General features: G+C 44.7%; 1 protein-coding gene and 1 long non-coding RNA gene across 4 annotated transcripts in view; one reads left to right on the top strand and one right to left on the bottom strand.

Annotated features, from left to right (window-relative positions):
• Window positions 1-19,226, top strand: part of GLB1L2 (galactosidase beta 1 like 2) — a 51,167-nt gene that overhangs the window by 14,791 nt on the left and 17,150 nt on the right. For 2 of the 3 annotated variants that reach the window (XM_058687378.1, XM_058687382.1), the window contains 7 exons: window positions 2,496-2,543; window positions 2,957-3,154; window positions 4,836-4,904; window positions 5,484-5,579; window positions 7,360-7,468; window positions 12,398-12,490; window positions 15,319-15,400. In XM_058687378.1, the coding sequence (XP_058543361.1) occupies window positions 2,496-2,543; window positions 2,957-3,154; window positions 4,836-4,904; window positions 5,484-5,579; window positions 7,360-7,468; window positions 12,398-12,490; window positions 15,319-15,400 (695 nt within the window). The remainder of the gene's footprint in view (window positions 1-2,495; window positions 2,544-2,956; window positions 3,155-4,835; window positions 4,905-5,483; window positions 5,580-7,359; window positions 7,469-12,397; window positions 12,491-15,318; window positions 15,401-19,226) is intronic. The other variant, XM_058687381.1, reaches the window with a different exon arrangement.
• LOC131487093 (uncharacterized) lies at window positions 795-18,178 on the bottom strand. Its single transcript, XR_009249606.1, has 3 exons — window positions 17,599-18,178; window positions 7,403-7,512; window positions 795-2,267 (listed from the first exon to the last, which is right to left on the bottom strand). It is a non-coding gene; the product is annotated as an uncharacterized LOC131487093 (long non-coding RNA).

Genomic DNA, 19,226 nt, shown 5'->3' on the forward strand with positions numbered 1-19,226 from the left:
TTTTTGTCTCTCTTTTTCTCAGGTTGCTGTTTTTCCAAAATTTCATCTTCTAATTCACCTATTCTCCCCTCTGCCTCTTCAATCCGCACTGTGGCTGGCTCCATTTTATTTTGCTCCTCATTTATAGCATTTTTTTAATTCATCATCACTGTTTTTTAGTCCCTTGATCTCTGTAGCAATAGATTCTCTGCTGTCCTCTGTTTTTTTCAAGACCAGGAATTAATTTTATGACTATTATTCTAAATTCTTGTTCAGTTATACTGCTTAAATTGGTTTTGATCAATTTGTTAGCTGTTGTTACTTCTTGGAATTTCATTTGAGGAGAATTATTCTGTTTTGTCATTTTGGCTAGTTTTTTGTCCCTTATGCATTTTAAATGCTTGTTGTGTGTTCTGCACCTGCAAGCACCGCTATATGAAAGGAGGGTTATACAGTGTCCAGGGCCTGGCCCTTCAGGAGGTGTTTTTTCAGAGATGGTTACTTGCTGTCTGTTGTGTTTGGTTTTTTTTATTACCCTACTCTTAGTGATATTTTGGACCCTCCTCCAGGTGTGCTTTGATTTGTTCCTTGGAGTAGCCCTGTAAAGGAAAACAAATAGACAAACAGGAGACAAGAACACACAAACACACAAAAGACACAAACAAACAAAAACAAAAACCCAAAGACTAAAAACAAAAAACCCCAAAACACTGACTAAAGTAAAGAAGAGGGTGGAGGCAGTGCTAATGGAAGAGAACATACAAGGAGAGAAATGACAGGAGGAGTGGTGGTGGGGAGCATGGGGGCGGGGATGGGGGGAGAAAAGACAAACATTGATTAGACAGAGAGGTAAAAGGCTTAATCCAGATGGAGAGAAAGGAAAATAAAGAAGGAGGCAGGGAAAAGGAAACAGATAAAGTTACCCAGACAGAGAAACTATATTGCTTGATTATTCCAGAGAGAGAGAAAGGAGTGTAAATAAGGAGGTGTAGAACATGTATCAAGACAATGGATTAAATATGTCTGTTTAGACAGACAGTAACCAGAGTAACCAGCCTAGGGCATGGAAGAGATAAGGAGGAGAAATGGGGGGGTGGGGAATGGAGAATATATCTATATATCCAGAATTGACCTAGAGTTAATCCAGGCAATGCTGTGTCGCTTGTCGGGAGTAGCTGTCTGCAGGGTCTGTGCTGCTGTGGTGGATACGCAGTTACCCAGCACAAAGGGGCATGGTTTGTCATAATATGGACCCACCTCCACTCTAGGCCCCAGTACTGATCCCTGAGGCCCCACCTTGGTGGTGGGGGTGTGTGGAATGGTGATCCCCCAGTCTCTTCTCCACGGAGCTGGACCCGATGGACTCTGTTTGAGTCGTCCTTATTGTGCCGAGGGCACAGGTGGGGAGGTCCTTCTCGCTCCACCAACTCCTGTGACCCTGTGCTTGACTAGGATTCAAAGTCCCACTCTGTGCACTCTGGCACCGGGGAAGCGCCTCTCAGTGAGGCGGATATGTGCTCCTGGCTAGCTTTGTCTGTGCCCCTACACTTCAGGGAGGACAGCCTTCTCCTACTGGGGACCAAGAGCCACCACCTTCGCCATGAGCCCCCGGGGTGGCAGACACAGGCAGGCTTTGTCTTTTCCCACAGCACTCCAGAGAGATGGCAGCCTTTTCCTCCTGCAGACTGCACCCTTGGCCCAGCCACTGTGCCCAGGAGTGGCGGACACAGGCAGATTCTGTAATATCACATAGCCCTCCAGGGAGGGAACCACTTCCTCCAACTGAGGACTGAGCCCCTGACCTACCACCACACCCAGGCTCCCCTCCTCTCCAGGTGCACCAACAGAGAGCCAGCTCCAGTCCAAAGAAAGCCCTGCAGTTAGAGATCGGATCCCTCTCAGTCTCAGTCCCCGGTCTTTCTCCTGTCCAGATACGGTCCTGCACTTCCCTAGCCGCTCTTTCTTTTCCCTTTGTCTCTCCGTTGAAGGGGGTGCCTCCACTCCGTGCCCATGTGGCTGTTTTTTATCTCCCCCAGTTTGCAGTTACCCACCTATCTTCTTTCCAGCTTCCCCATTTTCTTCCTAGTAGATTCAGTCTCTTTTCCTCCCAGGCTCTGGTGTTCAAAGTCCTTTGGCTTCTGCACTTCTTTGTTTGAGAGTGGCAGGAAGTATGGGTCCCCCTACTTCTCTGCCATGTTGGCCTAGCTGAGGTTCTTTCTCTCCAACTCTCTTGAATGTCTTGGCTCCTCCAGCGTCTCTTGCTGGGTTTCTCTCATGGCCTTTGGAGACTGGGGAGAAAAGAGAGGGAGGGAATTCTAGTCATGGGGATCAATTTGAGTGGGATCCGCTTGGTCAAGAGTTGCTTTTCCAGGGACTAACACTTTCCAACAGCCCTCCCAGGTGGGGCTCTCTGTTGTGCTTGATCATCACTTCAACTTGATCTTTAGATAATAATTAAGACTTGGAAATTTGGTCAATGAATAAATGCTGTTTCTAACCCAGATACCTCCTTCCAGGTATTTGCACCTCAAGCCGGGCAGCTGTGACCACAATGTGGCTCAGAGGTACTATTTGAAGTAGCTGCTCCTTTGATGTTTAGTCAAATGGCCTAGAAGAGCTGGCCGTTGTAGGAACCTGCGTGCCACACCTGCCCTGGGCACCCCGCGCCCCCTGAGAATATCCATTCCGTGCCGTGTGCCCCCACCTCACCCTCTGTCCCCATAGCACAGTCTCCATGTTGACCATTGTGTTTGTCTTGTTCCTGACTATAGTCTCAGCTTGCTCTTCCCCTACAGTGGGGTGCATATGAGTGTGCTGAAGAAAGATGCCTTTCAAGGTTTGGCTAAGTCAGAGGGTGGGGAGCCTTTTCTGAAGGCCTCAGAAGCAGGCCTGTGGAGAAGAACCCTGTCTCCTAACACTCTGTGCTGCTCATTGCTGAAGATAAGCCAGCCTTGCCAGCTGCCTTTTCTCTTTGCAGGTTGGACTGGTATAATCTGGTCCCTGCATGGCTGAGACACCGGCAATCAGGGCTGCAGGCCAACGGCCAACACTTCATGCTGGAGGACTCCACCTTCTGGATCTTTGGGGGCTCTGTGCACTATTTCCGGGTGCCCAAGGAATACTGGAGGGACCGCTTGCTGAAGATGAAAGCCTGTGGCTTGAATACCCTCACCACGTGAGTGCTGCCACCGCCCCCCCCCCCCCTCCCCCGGAGCTTTGGCATCTGTGGCATCTGTGTCCTGGGCTTCTTCTAGGCAGCCTAGCCTGTAGGACTCCATCGTGTCAGGATGGGGGAGCGCTGCCAGATCCTGGACCTGAGCAGTCCCTGAAGAGAATCTTTGTGCTAAGCTTTGTGAGGAAAAATATAGGAGGATCAGGTCACCCACACTCCTGCTTAGGTTTGCCAGCTATGACACCTTCCTTTTCCTCATCTGCACAGCACTCCCCACTAGTGCAGATGAGGAGACAGGATGGACGTAAGGTTTAGAGGCATAGAAAGAACAATGGTGTATACACGAAGGAATATAGTGAAGGAGGGGAGTGTAGGGGTGGAAGTGATTAAATTATTTTATATATATATATATATATATATATATATATATATATATATGTATGTATGTATATTTTAAACAAGCACTCCACCCCCCAATTTATTTAGCAAATGAGTGTGATCTTTTTCAAAACAGCTTCCTAAGGAAGTTCTCATCACCTTTCAGCATTCCTGTTTAGAATTATCTTCAGAGCACTATGGCTTCCAGTCTAGCACTGACCACAGTGACAGGCACATGATAGGCACTCAGTAAAATGCTGAATATGTGAATCAGTTAAAAATATGCTCAGTTGTGAAGAATCTTATCGTTATTTATTTCTCAAAACTGCCAAAAGATAGTTGGATCCAAGTCTATGAAATAAAGTGGGTTGTATCAGGCTGGGCTATTCTATTTTCAGGAAAAAATATGTGATTACAGATCAAGGGTGTGGATTTTCTTGGGTGGTTTGTTGAAGCAGCTCTGAAGATAATTTCAAAGAAGAATTACAGGAATGTTCTGGGCTATAACAGCACAGTTGAAACACATGTATATAATTTTCCAGAAGGATTACTTAAAAGGATCCATTTATTTGTGTATGTAAGTTCTGATCCTGAGGGTACATTCACACATCACAGGACTCCTGAAGCTGGTGGGAATATTGTAGGCTAAGCATCTTGCATTATAAAATCTGAGTAATGTGTATTTCCTTAAATGTGGAGCTCCTGAGTCTCAATTGGAAGGGGCTCCACTGGAAGTCAGGGGTGGGTGGGAGTCCAGGAGAGGAGCAGCTGTGTTACTATCATGCATCCCTTGAGTTGGGCCCCTTGAAGAACTTACTTTATTTCCTTATCTTCTCTTTAGAAGATAAGGAAAGAGTTATTTGAAATTCTGGTTGCTTCAGTAAAAACAGGACTGATCAGAGGTTTCCTCTTACCTTACTTTTAACTTACTCTCTTAGAAAGTTACCTTTTCTCCACCAGCTGATAAAGAGAGAACAGGAGACATGGGGAGGGAAGGAGGAACGTGGGGGAGTGCATGCTCAAGCTGACCTGTGATCACATCTTATGCTTCACCCAAATCTTATTGGCCTTCTCTCCCTTCTCCTAAGGAGATGAGTTGTGAGCCACCCAGGGACTGGCCCTGGATACTCTAAGGTCCCTAGATCTCCTCAGTTAGTTCTTGGTTCCAGTCCTGATACCATTAAAACAATGTGCCTAAGAAATACATCTTCGACCATCATAATGGGTTTTAGGGATAAAGAAGGTAATCTGGAAGATGAAGTGGAATAAATGAAAAGCTCATTCCTGTAATTATCTTCTATTATAGCTATGTTCCATGGAATCTCCACGAGCCAGAAAGAGGCAAATTTGACTTCTCTGGGAACCTGGACCTGGAGTAAGTGCTGTCACTGCTTCTGTGGCATGGCCTAAGGCTGGGAGGCAAAGAGGTAGCCCCTTGGGTTGGTCAGGAATCAAAGGGCCATCTCCATTCTGCATTGAGAACCAGAGACAGCCTGGGGTCTGGAGCCTTGTTCTCAGGACCCAAATGCTCTCCAGACATGAACCTGTTACTCTCAGGGTCTGAGTTTGCCTCCTCTGAGCTCAGACCTTTTCATTGCAGCTCAGAGGTATCAATCTTCAGTGTCTGCCCTGTTCTGTAGTGTGGTCCAGCACCTGGGCTGGGACAGGGCTTACCCATGTAGGGTAGCAAGACTGTTGGGGTCAGGTTCACTGTTAGGAACACCCCCCCCACACACACACACACCGTATCTTGTCTGATGTCCTTGGTCCTCATGCCCCCAGTAGAACTATGCAGAAGGTACTGGGCTGGGGGCAGGGGAGAACCCAGCTCGCAGGGCGTCTGAAAGCAGGGAGGGGAGGAGCCAGGTAGATCCACCACCTTATGATGTGTGCCAGGCTTATCCCCACCCTCCCCCCCTGATGTCTTGAGAGCTGCTGACACTGACCTCCCTAGGGCCTTTGTGCTGTTGGCTGCAGAGATCGGGTTGTGGGTGATTCTGCGTCCAGGCCCCTACATCTGCAGTGAGATCGACCTCGGGGGCTTGCCCAGGTAAGCGGGGCTGTGAGGGGCTGTGGCTTGAGCTGTCCTGTGTGCTTGTGCAAAATGCTAATCACAAAGGTAGGTTTAATTTTGCTATTGAAGTATATTTTTCATTCTGTACTGAAACACCATTCAAGAATAAGTGGGACCTAAAGGGAGCCATTTTAAATGATGTTACTTTATCTTAATAAAGTATTAGAGAAACAAATTATTGTTTTTGTTTTATGTTTTATCTTAAAATTTAAGGCTTTAATGAGTTATGTTAGAATGTGTAGTCTCCACTGAGGTCAGTAGAGTGCTCTGTGGCTGGAGTAGAAATCTGGGCAGTAATCGCCTGGTACCACATTCATTCCTTGTCCTCATCATTGTGATTAATTTTCAGCAAAAAGACTTTCTTGTTAATAGGGGTAATCTCTCCCATCCTCACAGTGTTCCAGGTGGTTAGATCAACTCTCTCCTATACCATGCCACCCCAAGAGGGAAGAAGGCTGGTCCTGTTTGCCTTGTGGTCTCCTTTGGGAATGGCCTCTCCCTGTAACACAGCTACTAGCCCAGGCTTTGTTTTCTCTCTTTTCTCCAGTTCCACCCAGCCCTTCCCTAGGGATCCCAGGCAGGCTCTGTCTCCATCTCCTTTGCTCTCCAGGATCACTTCTCTGTCTCTGTGCTGTTCAGCTTGGCAAGAGTGCCCTTGACAAGGCCATGCACACAGCCAGAGTGCCCTCCCCCTGCACCTAGGGATTAGAAATCTGTGTGTCAGTGATGTCTTCAGGCCCAGCCAGAGCTTCCAGGAGGACAGGATTTAAGTGTTAGAACAGCAGGAGCTCCAGCACTCAGCCCTTCTCCTGGGCAGCATTGTCCACTCAGGTCCTGGCATCGAGGATGGGCATGTGGGCACACCCCAGGGAGGCCCAAACAGGCAAAGACCCAGTGGTGATGAGAAGCTAGACCTGGTTTAGGTGAGATGGAGGGTGGAGGTGTCAGTCTAAAGGAAGCTGCTCTCTCCTCCTCCATTTTTACCTAACATAAATTGATAATTTTCTGACCTTGTTCAGGACTTCCAACTTAGGATGTGAAGCATTAGACCCTTTTTAAGAAAATATAAGTGTTTTACTTAGAATTTCAAGTGAGAAGGAAGAGTTCCTAACTCTGGAACAAATGATCTGGGTTCACCTGGGAAATGTGATCACAAGGGACAGGCTATGGGAAGAACTAATCTTGCTCTGCAGCTCCTCCTCTGAACTAAGCTCTGAAGAGCTGTGGAGGCTGATGCTAATGAGTCACAGGGTCAGCATGGAGAGCAGCAGATGGACGGATGGACAGGAATGAGAAGTGGATTAGCCTCTCATGACCTTCATGTCAGGCTTAGTTTTCTGGGAGACACCAGAAAGTTGCATCTGGTCCCAGTGATTCTTTAACCCTTTTGGCTTTACCCCTTTGTAATGAGATTTTAGAGTAAATGCTTCCATGCTGGGCCTTGAGTTCAGTGAGAAGCTTTTCTCACTCTGACTGGCAGCCAGACCGTAGCCATAAAGCTGGAAATAAAATCCCTAGCAGCGCTGGTGTCTTTTGGTAGGGAAACAAGTGCAGAGTGCAGGTCTTGAGTTCTGGCAGTGTTTGCCCCTGAATCTGTTTGCACAATCTCCTGCCTTCCTGGCTGAGTGGAGGTGGTGGGGTGGGAATTGTCTTGCTTACCCCCAGCACTCTGAAGCCACTGCTTTTCTCCCCACCATCTCCTGCCAAGAGAAACCCACAAACAGTGCAACTAATTCGCACCCCCCTTTTATTCAAGCTGGTTACTCCAAGACTCTGGCATGAGGCTGAGAACAACTTACAAGGGCTTCACCGAAGCAGTGGACCTTTATTTTGATCACCTGATGTCCAGGGTGGTGCCACTCCAGGTAAAAGCAAGGAGACTCTTCTTGGAAGTTCAGCTATTTTCCTACTGGAAGTAAACAGTCCTAGGTTAGCTCTCAGACAAAGGGCTCCCAGTTCCTTTCAATACAGAACACATTCTTCCCCACTGCCTGAGATCTATAATTGGAGGGGTTTGCAATAATTGTCTTTTAAAAGATGTATTTCAATATTGTTTTAGGTGGTTCAGTGCTGAAGAGATAGGCACAAGGGCTTACATTATTCCACACAATGTCCGATGTGATGTCTTATTCTGAAAAACCCACTGATTGGCATCCCAATAGTGGCTCAGTTCTTTGTGAAAAAGAGCATAAATGGATAGGCCCTTACCTGTAATACATGGGACTTTTTGTAGTTATAAAATTACAATTGATGACTTTTCAAGGTACATCTTTCTACTATCAAAAAGGTGCTGTAGGGGCGCCTGGGTGGCGCAGTCGGTTAAGCGTCCGACTTCAGCCAGGTCACGATCTCGCGGTCCGTGAGTTCGAGCCCCGCGTCGGGCTCTGGGCTGACGGCTCGGAGCCTGGAGCCTGTTTCCGATTCTGTGTCTCCCTCTCTCTCTGCCCCTCCCCCGTTCATGCTCTGTCTCTCTCTGTCCCAAAAATAAAAAAAAAAAAAAAAAAAAAAAATGTTGAAAAAAAAAAAAAGGTGCTGTATGGTGCATATTTCATTCAATAAGTGATAAAAATCAATTTTGGGAAGAAATTATCTTATTATTGCATGTAATATTTGGAAGCAATAAAAAAGCAGGAATGAGAATAATTAATAGTTTATATAAAAATAAGAGTCATGCTGAGAAATTAGTACATTAATAAAAAATTAGTACATCAATAAAAATTGCTCTTTAGTCAATGGTTTGTAATGTTCACAGCACACATAGATCAAAGGAACTACTTGATCATCTGTAGGGCAGACAAATAAAACACTGGGTACTAAGTTAAATTTGAATTTCAGATAAACAAGGAATATGTTTTAGTATAAATATATCCTAAATGTTACATGGGACATACTTACATTAAAAATATTCATAATTTATATAAAAACTTATTCATTATAAATTCACGTATAACTGGCTATCTTGTATTTTTATTTCTTAAATCTGGAAGCCCTAATAATGAAAGAAGCAACAAGCCAGGAAGTTTTTGGCCTACATTTTTATAAGGAAGATGGAATTACTGAGATGATTCAGCAGGTTGTAGTAGATTGGTGGAGGTAGAGGTTTTAGGGAAGGTCATGCCAGGAGTATGGCTTAGAAGCATTCTTAAATATGGAAATGATGTACTAGACCTTTCTTTAAAAAAGCATTTTCTGAGTATAACTCAGAAATATTCATAACTCATAATTTGTAACTCATAATTATTTTATTTTTATTATGGTAATTTTGCCATAATATAAATTTTACCTAACATAAAAATTACCATTCTAACCATTTTTAAGTGGTTTTAAGTTCACTGGTATTAAGTACATTCACATTGTTGTGCAAACATTACCACCATCTATTTCCTGAACTTTTTCAGCTTTCCAAACTGAAACTCTGCATCCATTAAATATTAACTTCCTATCTCCCCTCTCCATAACCCCTGCCAACCACCATTCTACTTTCTGTTTCTATGAAATTGACCACTCTAGGTACCTCATATAAGTAGAATCCTGTAATACTTGTCCTGTTATGTCTGGCTTCTTTCATTTGTCATAATGTCTTCAATGTTCATTTGTGTTGTAGTGGGTGTCAGAATTTCCTTACTTTTTAAGACCTAATAATAATCTATTGTATCTCTGGACCACATTTTGCTCATCCATTCATTCATCAGTGGACACCTAGGTTACTTTTGTCTATTGTGAATAATGTGGCTATGCTAGTTAATCTCACTAAAGCTTTGTCAATTTTGTTAATCTTTTCAAAGAACGAACTCTTGGGTTTTTTTATTTTTCTCTATTTTTAAATCCCTTTTTATCTCTGTTCTAACCTTTGTTATTCCCTTCCTCCTTAAACCTTTAAGTTTAGCTTATTTTTCTCTTTCCTAGTTCATTAAGGTGAAAAGTTAGGTGTTGACTGAACACCTTTCTTCCTTTTTAATGTGTTTATAGATATAAATTTCCCTCTTAGCACTGCTTTTGCTTCATCCCATAACTTTATGTTGAATTTTTATTTTCATTTGGCTCAAGATATATCCTGATTTTCCCATTATTTCTTCTTTGGGTTACTGGTTGTTTTTTAAGAGTGTGTTGTTTAATTTCCACATATTCGTGGAATTTGAAATTTGAATTTTTCAGTGTTCTTTCTGCTGTTGGTTTCTAGTTTCATTCTACTGTGATTGGAAAATATGCTTTGAATGGTTTCAATCTTTTAAAAGTATTAAAGCTTCTGTTGTGGCCTAAAATATTATCTCTCCTGGAGAAGAATGTCCCATGTGTACTTGAGAAAAATGTGTATTGTGTCATTGGATGCAGTGTTTATATATGTGGATGTGGTACATTTGGTCTATAGTGTTGTTCAAGTCCAAATCTATGTCTTTTTATTGGGGAGTTTAAACATTTACATTTAAGGAAGTTACTATTAGGGAAGCATTTATTTTGGCCATTTTGTTATTTGTTTTCTGTATGTTTTGTAGCTTTTTTTCTCCCTTATTTCCTCTATTACTACCTTCCTTTGTATTTAGTTGATTTTTCATAGTGACAAGTTTTGATTCCTTTTTCATTCATTTTTGTGTATATTCTATAGATATTTTCATTGTGGTTACCATGAAGATTACAAATACTGTCCTAAAGATATGATGTTCTATTTTATATTGATGTCAACTAAACTTTAATCACACATACAATCACAACTACTCCTTTACAGCTCAACCTTGCTGTATGTTATTGATGTCACAAGTCACATATTTATATATTGTGTACTCATTAATATAGATTAATAATTATTTTCATGCATTTGTCTTTTAAATCCTGTTAAAAAATAAGAAGTAGATTTATAAACTAAAATTAGAATAATACTGGTTTTTACATTTTTAAAATATATTTACCTTTACAGGAGAACCTTATATTTTCAAGGGACTTCAAGTCACTGTGTGGCATCTTTTCATTTCAATTTGAGGGACTCTGTGTAGCATTTCTCATAACTCAAGTCTAGTGGTATCAGATTCCCTCAACTTTTATTTGTCTGAGTATGTCTTAACTTCTTCCTCATTGTTTAAGGACAGTTTTGCTGGATACAGAATTCTCAGTTGATAGTTTTTTTCCCCCTTTCAGCACTTTGAATATATCATCCTTCTGTCACTGCCCTGCCAGATTTCTGGTGATATATCCACTGATAGTCTTATTGGGGATCCTTTGTATGTGTCAAGTTGCTTTTCTCTTGCTCCTTTCAAGAATCTCTTTTTGTCTTTGGCTTTGACGGTTTGATTGTAATGTGCCTTAGTGTCGTCTCTTGGTTAATGCTACTTGGAGTTCACCGAAGCTTCTTGGATTTGTATACCCATGTCCTCTCAAATTTGAGAGGTTTCCAGCCATTGATTTTTCAAATAATCTCTCTGCCCCTTTTCTTTCTTCTTTTTGGAATTTCCACAATGAGTATTTTTGTCTGCTTTCTGATGTTGCATAAGTCCCTCAGGTTTTGTTCCCTTTTCTTCATTCTCTCTTTTTGTTCTGTAGACTGAATAATTTCAAATGACTTGTTTTCAAGTTAGCCCATTCTTTCTTCTTCCTGTTTGAATCTGCTGTTGAACTTCTATGGTGAATTTTTTCTAGTCAGATATATTTTTCAGCTCCAGAAATCTTGTTAATTATATTTTATAGTTTCTCTATCTGTATTGATATTCTCACTTTGCTGATATAGCATTTTCCTGATTTCTTTGTCCATGTTTTTCTTTAGCTCATTGAGCATATTTATGGCGATTGTTTTAAAATCTTTGTCTATTAAGTGTGTGCATTTCTTTAGAGATTTACTTTATTCCTTTGAATGAGCTGTATTATCCTGTTTCTTTGCCTTGTGTTTTTGTTGTTGTTGAAAATTGGACATTTGAAACAACAGTCACCTCTCATAGTCTTTGCAGACTTGTGGGGAACATCTTCACTATTTGGTGGGCTCCTACACATTAAGATAAGCATGGGGTTATGGCTCCAGATCTTCTCAGATGTTTCCTGGGTATGTGTCTAGTCTGGCCTGTGTGTGTGTGCCTTTCACCAACTCCCCTGCCTCCAATTTTCCCTGGCTGCTTTTACATGTCTTAATTTTCCAAAGAGTCTCACCCCACCTTCCTTTGTGGCCTTAGATGTTCTATCATATTCCTCTGCCTATAATCCCTTGCACAGGCATACATGAGTCTGTAGAACCTCTGAAATTTTCACATGCTGTGACCTCCACTGCCTTGTGTTGCTTTTAGCCTGAGGTCCAAACTATGCCAACATTTGCTGTCTGAGCTCCAAATCAGATGAGACAGAAACTAGTCTACTGGGCAGCCCACAGACAAGTGGGCTACAAACAAGTTCCATTTTGCTCCTTTTGTCCTGAGGGAAGGAACTGGGAATTAGATTGATCTTTTGGTATTATGCCACACTGTGCCAGGGAGGAGGTTGGGCAAGGATGAGCAAAAACGCCAAAATATTTCCTATCATTTTAAACATGTGTTTTTATTCATTTGCTTAAACATTTAACTAGTTTCCAGACCAGTTAATAAAATAAAGTTATTTTATTTAGTCTGTAATTGTTTGATGTTTCCATAGGGAACCAGGGCCTGGAACTCCCTACTTTCTCTGTGTCTTACTGACATCACTCTCAATTATATAATCAAATCTTTTGAGACTTTCGCTTCCAAATGGAATATTTTGCTGCTAATGGGTGAGAAGTATGATGAAATTAGATAGTACTGCTTCCACTACAAATTCAGCTTCTGATTGTTTATCTCTTTCTCCAGTACAAGCATGGAGGCCCCATCATTGCTGTGCAGGTGGAGAATGAATATGGTTCCTATAACAGAGACCCCGCCTATATGCCTTACATCAAGAAGGTAAATATCAGCTCTTTATTTCTTCATATTCCTTCCTCTGGAATGTAGTATGGGCTGTGATGTGACATGTTGGTCTAGTACTTTTCTCATATTAATACCACATTTATTAGTGAATCCTTTCACCATACTTTTATTTCAGTGAGGTCATCACTTATTTACTTTTTATTGAGTCTAATTGGGGGTTGCAGTACACACATGGGGTTGCAGTGGCTGAGAATAAAGGGATGGACTTAATTGAGTGTGAGGATTAGTGAAGTCTCCCTGTAAAGGCTGCCCTCATTCCAGCATCTAAAGCAAGGGTTCCCAGCTTCATCTGTACATTCAATTTAAAAATCCCTATGCCCAAACCATATAGCATATCAATTAAATAAGAATCTCTGGGGGGGGGTCCTTAGACATCTGATTCCAACGTGTGTGTGAGTTTGAGAACCATTGATTTATGTATGGGAGATCAGAGAAGGGCTGGGCTAGATGATACTTTAAAGAACAGGCCTATCTGGTTTCTGTTACTTAGTAGCTGAGACCTTGAGAAAAGGCCTTTATTTTTCTAAACCTCCATTTTCTCTTCTTTTAAGTGGGGATAATGAGAGAATTTGCCTCTCTGAATTGTGCATGTGTGTGAGATCACTTGGCTCAGGACTGTTCTAGGACTGTTCTCAGTAAGTAGTCAATAAATAAGACTTTGATAGATCATTGGCAGTGGTTTTAGAGGAAACATTGAGGAAATGTTAAGTGGCCTCAGGGAATCCACCTAATTAAAGCTGCTTTAGCTTTGGCCCATGACGTCAGCATCTCTTCTACTGTCATAGGCAGATTCATTTTCTGTCTGGAAATTACTTCAGTCCCTGCATGTAGGCAGAATGAGCTCAAGCACTCCTGCTTATAGGATTTCATCTACTCTTGCTCCCTTTTTGTCTCTTGCAGAAAGCCCCATTTAGGGAGCAAGGCTGTCTCCAGAAAGAGGCATTCCCAAAATCAGGAAGGGGAGAGTTCCACCCTGATAGTCAAACCCAACTGCAGACTTGATTAGACCACACCTCCAGCTTCCTCTTTGCCTTTGAATTAGCTAGAAAGATCCCAACAAGGGTGCAGGACAGGAGAGCTTCTTGCATTATAACTCTTTCCCTTGGACTATCTCTTGAATGCTGGAGCTTTTCCAGCAGGTGTTTACTGAGTCCTGAGCTGCAGAGAAGAGCTCTGCTGATGGTGTGGAGAGGAGAATGCAGTTGTTAAGGGGCTTCTCCTGCTCAGTCAACACCTCCCTGGTGTCTGGGGAAGGTACCATATGTGAGACAGATGGACAAAAAGAAGCTGCAGCACACACCCCTGTCATCCTGAGCTCTTGCTCTCAAGCAAGAGCTCCCAGCTCCCCTCCTGAGCTGCCATGCAGCTTCTTCTGGGTGTAATGGACATGTGGACACCATCAGCATAGGATGACCTTGGGTAAGTCACCTCACCTTTCTGAGCCTTAGCCTCATCATGTGTTCAATGGAGACAAGAATGCTTTCTCTAAGGCTGTTCTGGGAATGAAGTGAGATTATAGACACAAGACCCCAAACTCTGCTTGGCAGATCACTGGTCGTCAGGAAACAGTAATAGTAATTACCCCTTACAGTGTGCAGTCAATAGATTAATGGCCATGAAAAGTCAAGTGCAACTAGTACAGCTGTAAAAGATGGTTACACCCTCTCAACCCACATGATGCTATATGTATAAGGTATGAACAAAGGCAAAGCCTGTTACATATCAGCAAATGACTGGCTAGACAGTTGTGAGGTGGCAGGTCCAGGGCTTTTAATAAACATCTTATCTTACCTAATGGATTGAACTTCTGTGGCTTCTGTTGTCCCTGAGAATTAGGGCCCACTCTGCTCTTTCCTTACTTGCATCAGGTTTAGATATGAACATTATGCACCCCATGGATTATCTCTCTGCCTCACCTGCTTCCCAAAAGAATTTGGTTGAAATAAGCAATCTGATAAAAATATCTGCATGTTAAATTATAGGAAAGTCCCCCTTGCTGGGGTTTCTAATCCAAAAGAGCCCATAGGCCCAAAGCAGAGCCTTTCAAGGTGGGCAGACTCTAGATTCAAGTCCATACTGGCTCACTTGCTCTGTATCCCTTAACAATTTATCCAACCTCTCTGAGAGTCTTCATCTGTACAGTTATTAAATGTGAGGATTGAATAGGCTAGTCTATGTAAAGTAGTTAGCAGAAGGCCTGGCGTGAATGTAAGTGTTAGCAGTTATTTGGAGTGGTAAAATGGTTATTGCATCTCAACACAGTGTGTGTTCCTTCCAGTTCTTCATTTGATTTACAACCTGCAAGGAGTGCCTCCTGTTCTACTGGGCATGTGCAGCATGTCTTAGGCATGTGGCTGGGGCATGGCGGTTGAACAGAGCCCACCCTGGCCCAGGGTGAGGAAGTGATGGGCTGCTTGCTTCTGGTATCAGGAAGGCCTGACCCACTTGTAGAGCCCTGTAGTCAGCTGCTAGGTGACAGCATAGCATCTGGCCCTGCCGAGCTGCCCTCTGTTCCTAGATGGGAACAGGGCACCAGCCAGACCTGACACCTTGCCAGATCTGGGGCAGCCAAGAGATGTCAGAGTCTGACAGCCCTGCCCCTGCCTCAGCTGGACTTCAGCTGATAGGAGCTTTGTTGAACATGGTGGGCACAGACAGGAGGGTTTCTGTCCATTTTCTGTGGAGAGGTAAATGCTTTATTTTGAATCTTTCCCTCTTTCTTTTCTGGCTGCCACCTTCCCAGCTGTGTGACATGGCAGGAGCTCTGAGGAGTGAATATTGACTTGTCTTCTTCCCCCCCATAGGCCTTGGAAGACCGGGGTATTGTGGAATTGCTCTTGACTTCAGACAACAAGGACGGCCTGCAAAAGGGAGTCATGGATGGAGGTGCCTACCTGGAGGCTGTGCAGGGATAGGGTGGGGGATCAGCACCCTGGCCTCACTGTGCACGCCCCCCTCCCCAAATGGCCTGAGCCACAAGTGGAGTTTCTCTGCTATCTGTGCTTCTCCTGTTTGCATGGCACTGGGCCCGAAGCTCTGGGCCTCAGAGGGTTGGAGGATCCATGTCACATGGATCTCTCTGGTCTCCCACTTCTGCTGAGCACTTACTCAGGACACTAACAGTGTTCTGCAGACTACAAGCTGGAAATGGTGAGTTGGTCATACTGGAAAGTCTCTGCATGTCTGCAGAGAGGGTGTCCTGCGAGGATGGCTTACTCAAACCCTGCCAAAATCGTGGAGATGGCTGACCACTGCCCAGGGGGTATGTAGCCCCTGCTGTGACAGCAACTGGCTGAGCAGCAAGTGTAGATGACCATGGTGGCTCTCCATCCAGCAGCATCCATCTCCCTGACTCTAACCTCTCTTCCTGTTACTGTAGATGTGCTGGCCGAGCTCCACCCTTGTGCACCAAGCCCTTTCTCCCTCAGCTACTCAAGGGCATTGCTCCAGCAGCTCTCTGCTTCTGCCCTCAGTCATCAGATTTTCTCTTTCTGTTTGATTATTCCCATCTGCATATCAACATGTTCTTTCTCTCTTATTTTTTAAAATTTATGTATTTATTTTGAAGAGAGAGAGAGCGAGAGAGAGAGAGAGAGAGAGAGAGAGAGAGAGAGCACCTTTGCCCATGGGACGGGCAGAGAGAAAGGAGAGGGAGAATCCCAAGCAGGCTCCATGCTCTCAGCAGGGAGCCTGATGCGGGGCTCAAACTCAAGAACCCCAGATCATGACCTGAGCCAAAAGCAAGAGTCAGATGCTTAACCAACAGAGTCAACTAGGCACCCCTATTTCTCTCTTCTAAAAGAAATCTCTTGACTCATTTTCCCATCCAAAGCCTGTTGTGTTTCTCTGCTCCCCTTTCAAGAGCTCTCCCCATGTCCATGCTCACTGGCCCCCCAGGCCCTTTCCCCTCCTCTCTCTTAAACCATGGGAACCACATTACCACCCTCACCATTCCACTGCCGCTGCTCTTTTTGAGATCACCAGTGACCTCATGTTATAAATTTAAGCGTTCATCCTCATTGCCTCTGACTTCTCTGATTTTACTTATCAGCAGCCATCAATCTCTTCCCCTTGAAATGTTTTCCACCCTTGGTGTCTGAGACCCAATTTCCTACTTTTTTCTCTGAACTCACAGGCTGCTCCTTCTTGGTATCTCCTGCTGGTCACATGTCTGTCTCCAAATTCTGATGTTTAAATTCTTTGCTTCTCACCCTTTGGAATGAATTCTCTCCTCCATACACTGAGTGTCCTGGTGGTGTCATCCAGGTGACTTTAAATCTGATCTGTGTGTTGATAACTGTGAGATGCTCGTCTCTGTCAGCAACCTTCCCTGAACTCCTGCCTCACGTGTGCATCTGCATACTGGGCACAGCGCCCAGGAAGGCTGCAGGTCTCAGTGGAACCAGCAGAGAACTGAACTTGTCTGTTTCCCTCCCAGAGTCGGCCCCACTTTTTAGTCTTCTTATTCTCAGTAAATTGCATCTCCATTTCCCCTAGTTGCCCTGGCCCTAAACTTTGTAGGCACTCTCAGACCTCTCCTTCTGTGTGCCTGACATACAGCCATCAGCAAATTCTTTTTATCTTTATCTTCAAATTTATCCAGATTCAAGTTTTAGCATCTGAACTGTTACCATTGTTCTCATATGCATTATTGCCACAACACTGAACTGATATTCCTTTTTACTGTTGACTCCTGCACAACTTTTTCTGAACATAGTATTTGAAAATGTCATTTGGATAACCTCATGCCTCACCTAAACTTCAGGTACATTCTGCCTTGCTGACAGTGAAGCACAAGCTATGAGAAAAACCTCCAGGGGCAGCCTTTGACCTGTGACCTCTGTGACCTGGCCAGGTGTCTCCTGCTCCACCCTCCTGGCCTCCTACCTGTTCTTGGAACATACTGGACACCTCCAGCCTTCATGCAGATACCTGCATAGCTATTCCATTTCCTCCCGTTTTTCTCGGAGATCACCTCCAAGTGAGGTTTCCTCCAAACACCCAAGTTCCTCCTGGAGCTCCCCCGGCTCTTTGGGCCTGCTTTATTTGGCCTTCTAACATTCTGGGTAGTTTGTTTTATTTACCTGTCTCACTGCAGTGCTAAGTTCAGTCTTGTTAGGCTGTACTCCTGTGCCTGGACACGGTTCGGTTCATGCTCTGCATAGATGATGGTGGTTGAAGGGCCTCTTATGAGCTGCCTGGTGCTTCCTGCGGGCTCCCACAATCGGCTTGCTCCTGCTGCAGTGCATGTCCCTTTCCAGTTCCTTCTTCGTCGCCCTCCCCTCTACTAGACTGAACAGATAGGGCCTTTCATCTTCGCAGCCCTAGGCCAGCGCCGGCCAGCAGGGGGCCCCCAGGGCGTGACTGCTGGATGAATGAACAGAAGGCCCTTTCCCTAGACTATTGAGTTCCTCGAGGACCAGCAGCGATTCCCGCCATTTCCACGCGGTGGCACTGTCTCCTGTGACTACTTCCAAGGCCTCCGCTGGCCCGTGCCATTCGGTGGGGCCTAGGAGGAGCTGTGGCCAGTGCTGGGAAGGCAAGGCCCTTTGAAGGCTGGTGTATATTTTTAGCGTGTCGGCAGTGTGCTGAGCAAGGCCTCTGGTGCATTAGGGAGTCTCCGAGGCAGGTTGCTGGACACCATACCCTCTCTACGGCGCGCTCCTCCCCTCGCCCGCCCGCCAGGCCCCTTCTCCAGGCTATGTCCCCTCCATGCTCCTCCCCACGCCCCGCTTCGGCCCCTCCTTGCCTCTCCCTGCCAACTCGGGCCCCGCCCCCGCGGTTCCCTTCTCTGCCTCACCCCGGCTCCGCCCCCGCCGTGCCCCTCCCGGCCCCACCCCCTTGGCCCCGCCCCCGCCGTGCCGCTCTGTGCCCCGGCCCCGCCCTCGGCGTGCCTTTCCTGCCCCAACCCCGGCTCCGCCCCCGCCAAGCCCCTCCTGGTGCCTTCTAACTCCCTGACCTCCAGAGCTGTGCTTGCTGCCCAGAAAGACTTTTTTCAGTTAGTTAAAAATGTAATTAAAGTAAGACATTCACAAGGTGTAAAAATAAAGCCACAGAAGTGCGGCTTCCTCCTCCACTCCCCATACGAGACCTGGGCCCTTAGCGTTCCTGGCGGTGTGGCTACGTCATAAATCTGGTTGGTTTCTTGGTGCCTGCATTACCACGTGGAAATGCCCTTCCCACCCGCTACGGTGCGAGCCATATTCTGGGCAGTATTTGTGAACTGGCTGACTTTCGGTTGCTTGGTTTTCACTTTCGGTGTAATTATCCTGTTTATTCTCTTTTCCTTTCAATTTTTTAAATCTCCCCCCTTTCACTTTTGTTTATTGTTTTTTGTTTTTTTTTTTAAGTTGACGCACACATAGTTGACACACAATATTACATTAGTTTTAGGTGTCCCCCCCCTTTCTCTTTTAAACAAACCTTTACCAAAGATCTTCCAAATTTCTGTCACACTGTGTTTCAAACATCTGTATATATCAGATTCTGTGTCAAGTCCGATGGGTCTGAGACCCCACTGCCCCTGACCTGATGGAGCTCTACCTGAGGCCGACCTCTGGTTCTCTCTGGAACTGTGAAGGCACTGTTCCCTGATTTTCTAGCGCCCGCTGTCACTGCTGAGGTACAGGCACATTCTGTTTCCTGATCCTTTTATATATTCTCTGTGTGTATTTTTTCCTTCCCATTTCTACAAAACTACAGGATTTTCCTT

This window comes from Neofelis nebulosa, chromosome 10 (assembly GCF_028018385.1).
Source record: "Neofelis nebulosa isolate mNeoNeb1 chromosome 10, mNeoNeb1.pri, whole genome shotgun sequence".
Lineage (NCBI taxonomy): Eukaryota > Metazoa > Chordata > Mammalia > Carnivora > Felidae > Neofelis > Neofelis nebulosa.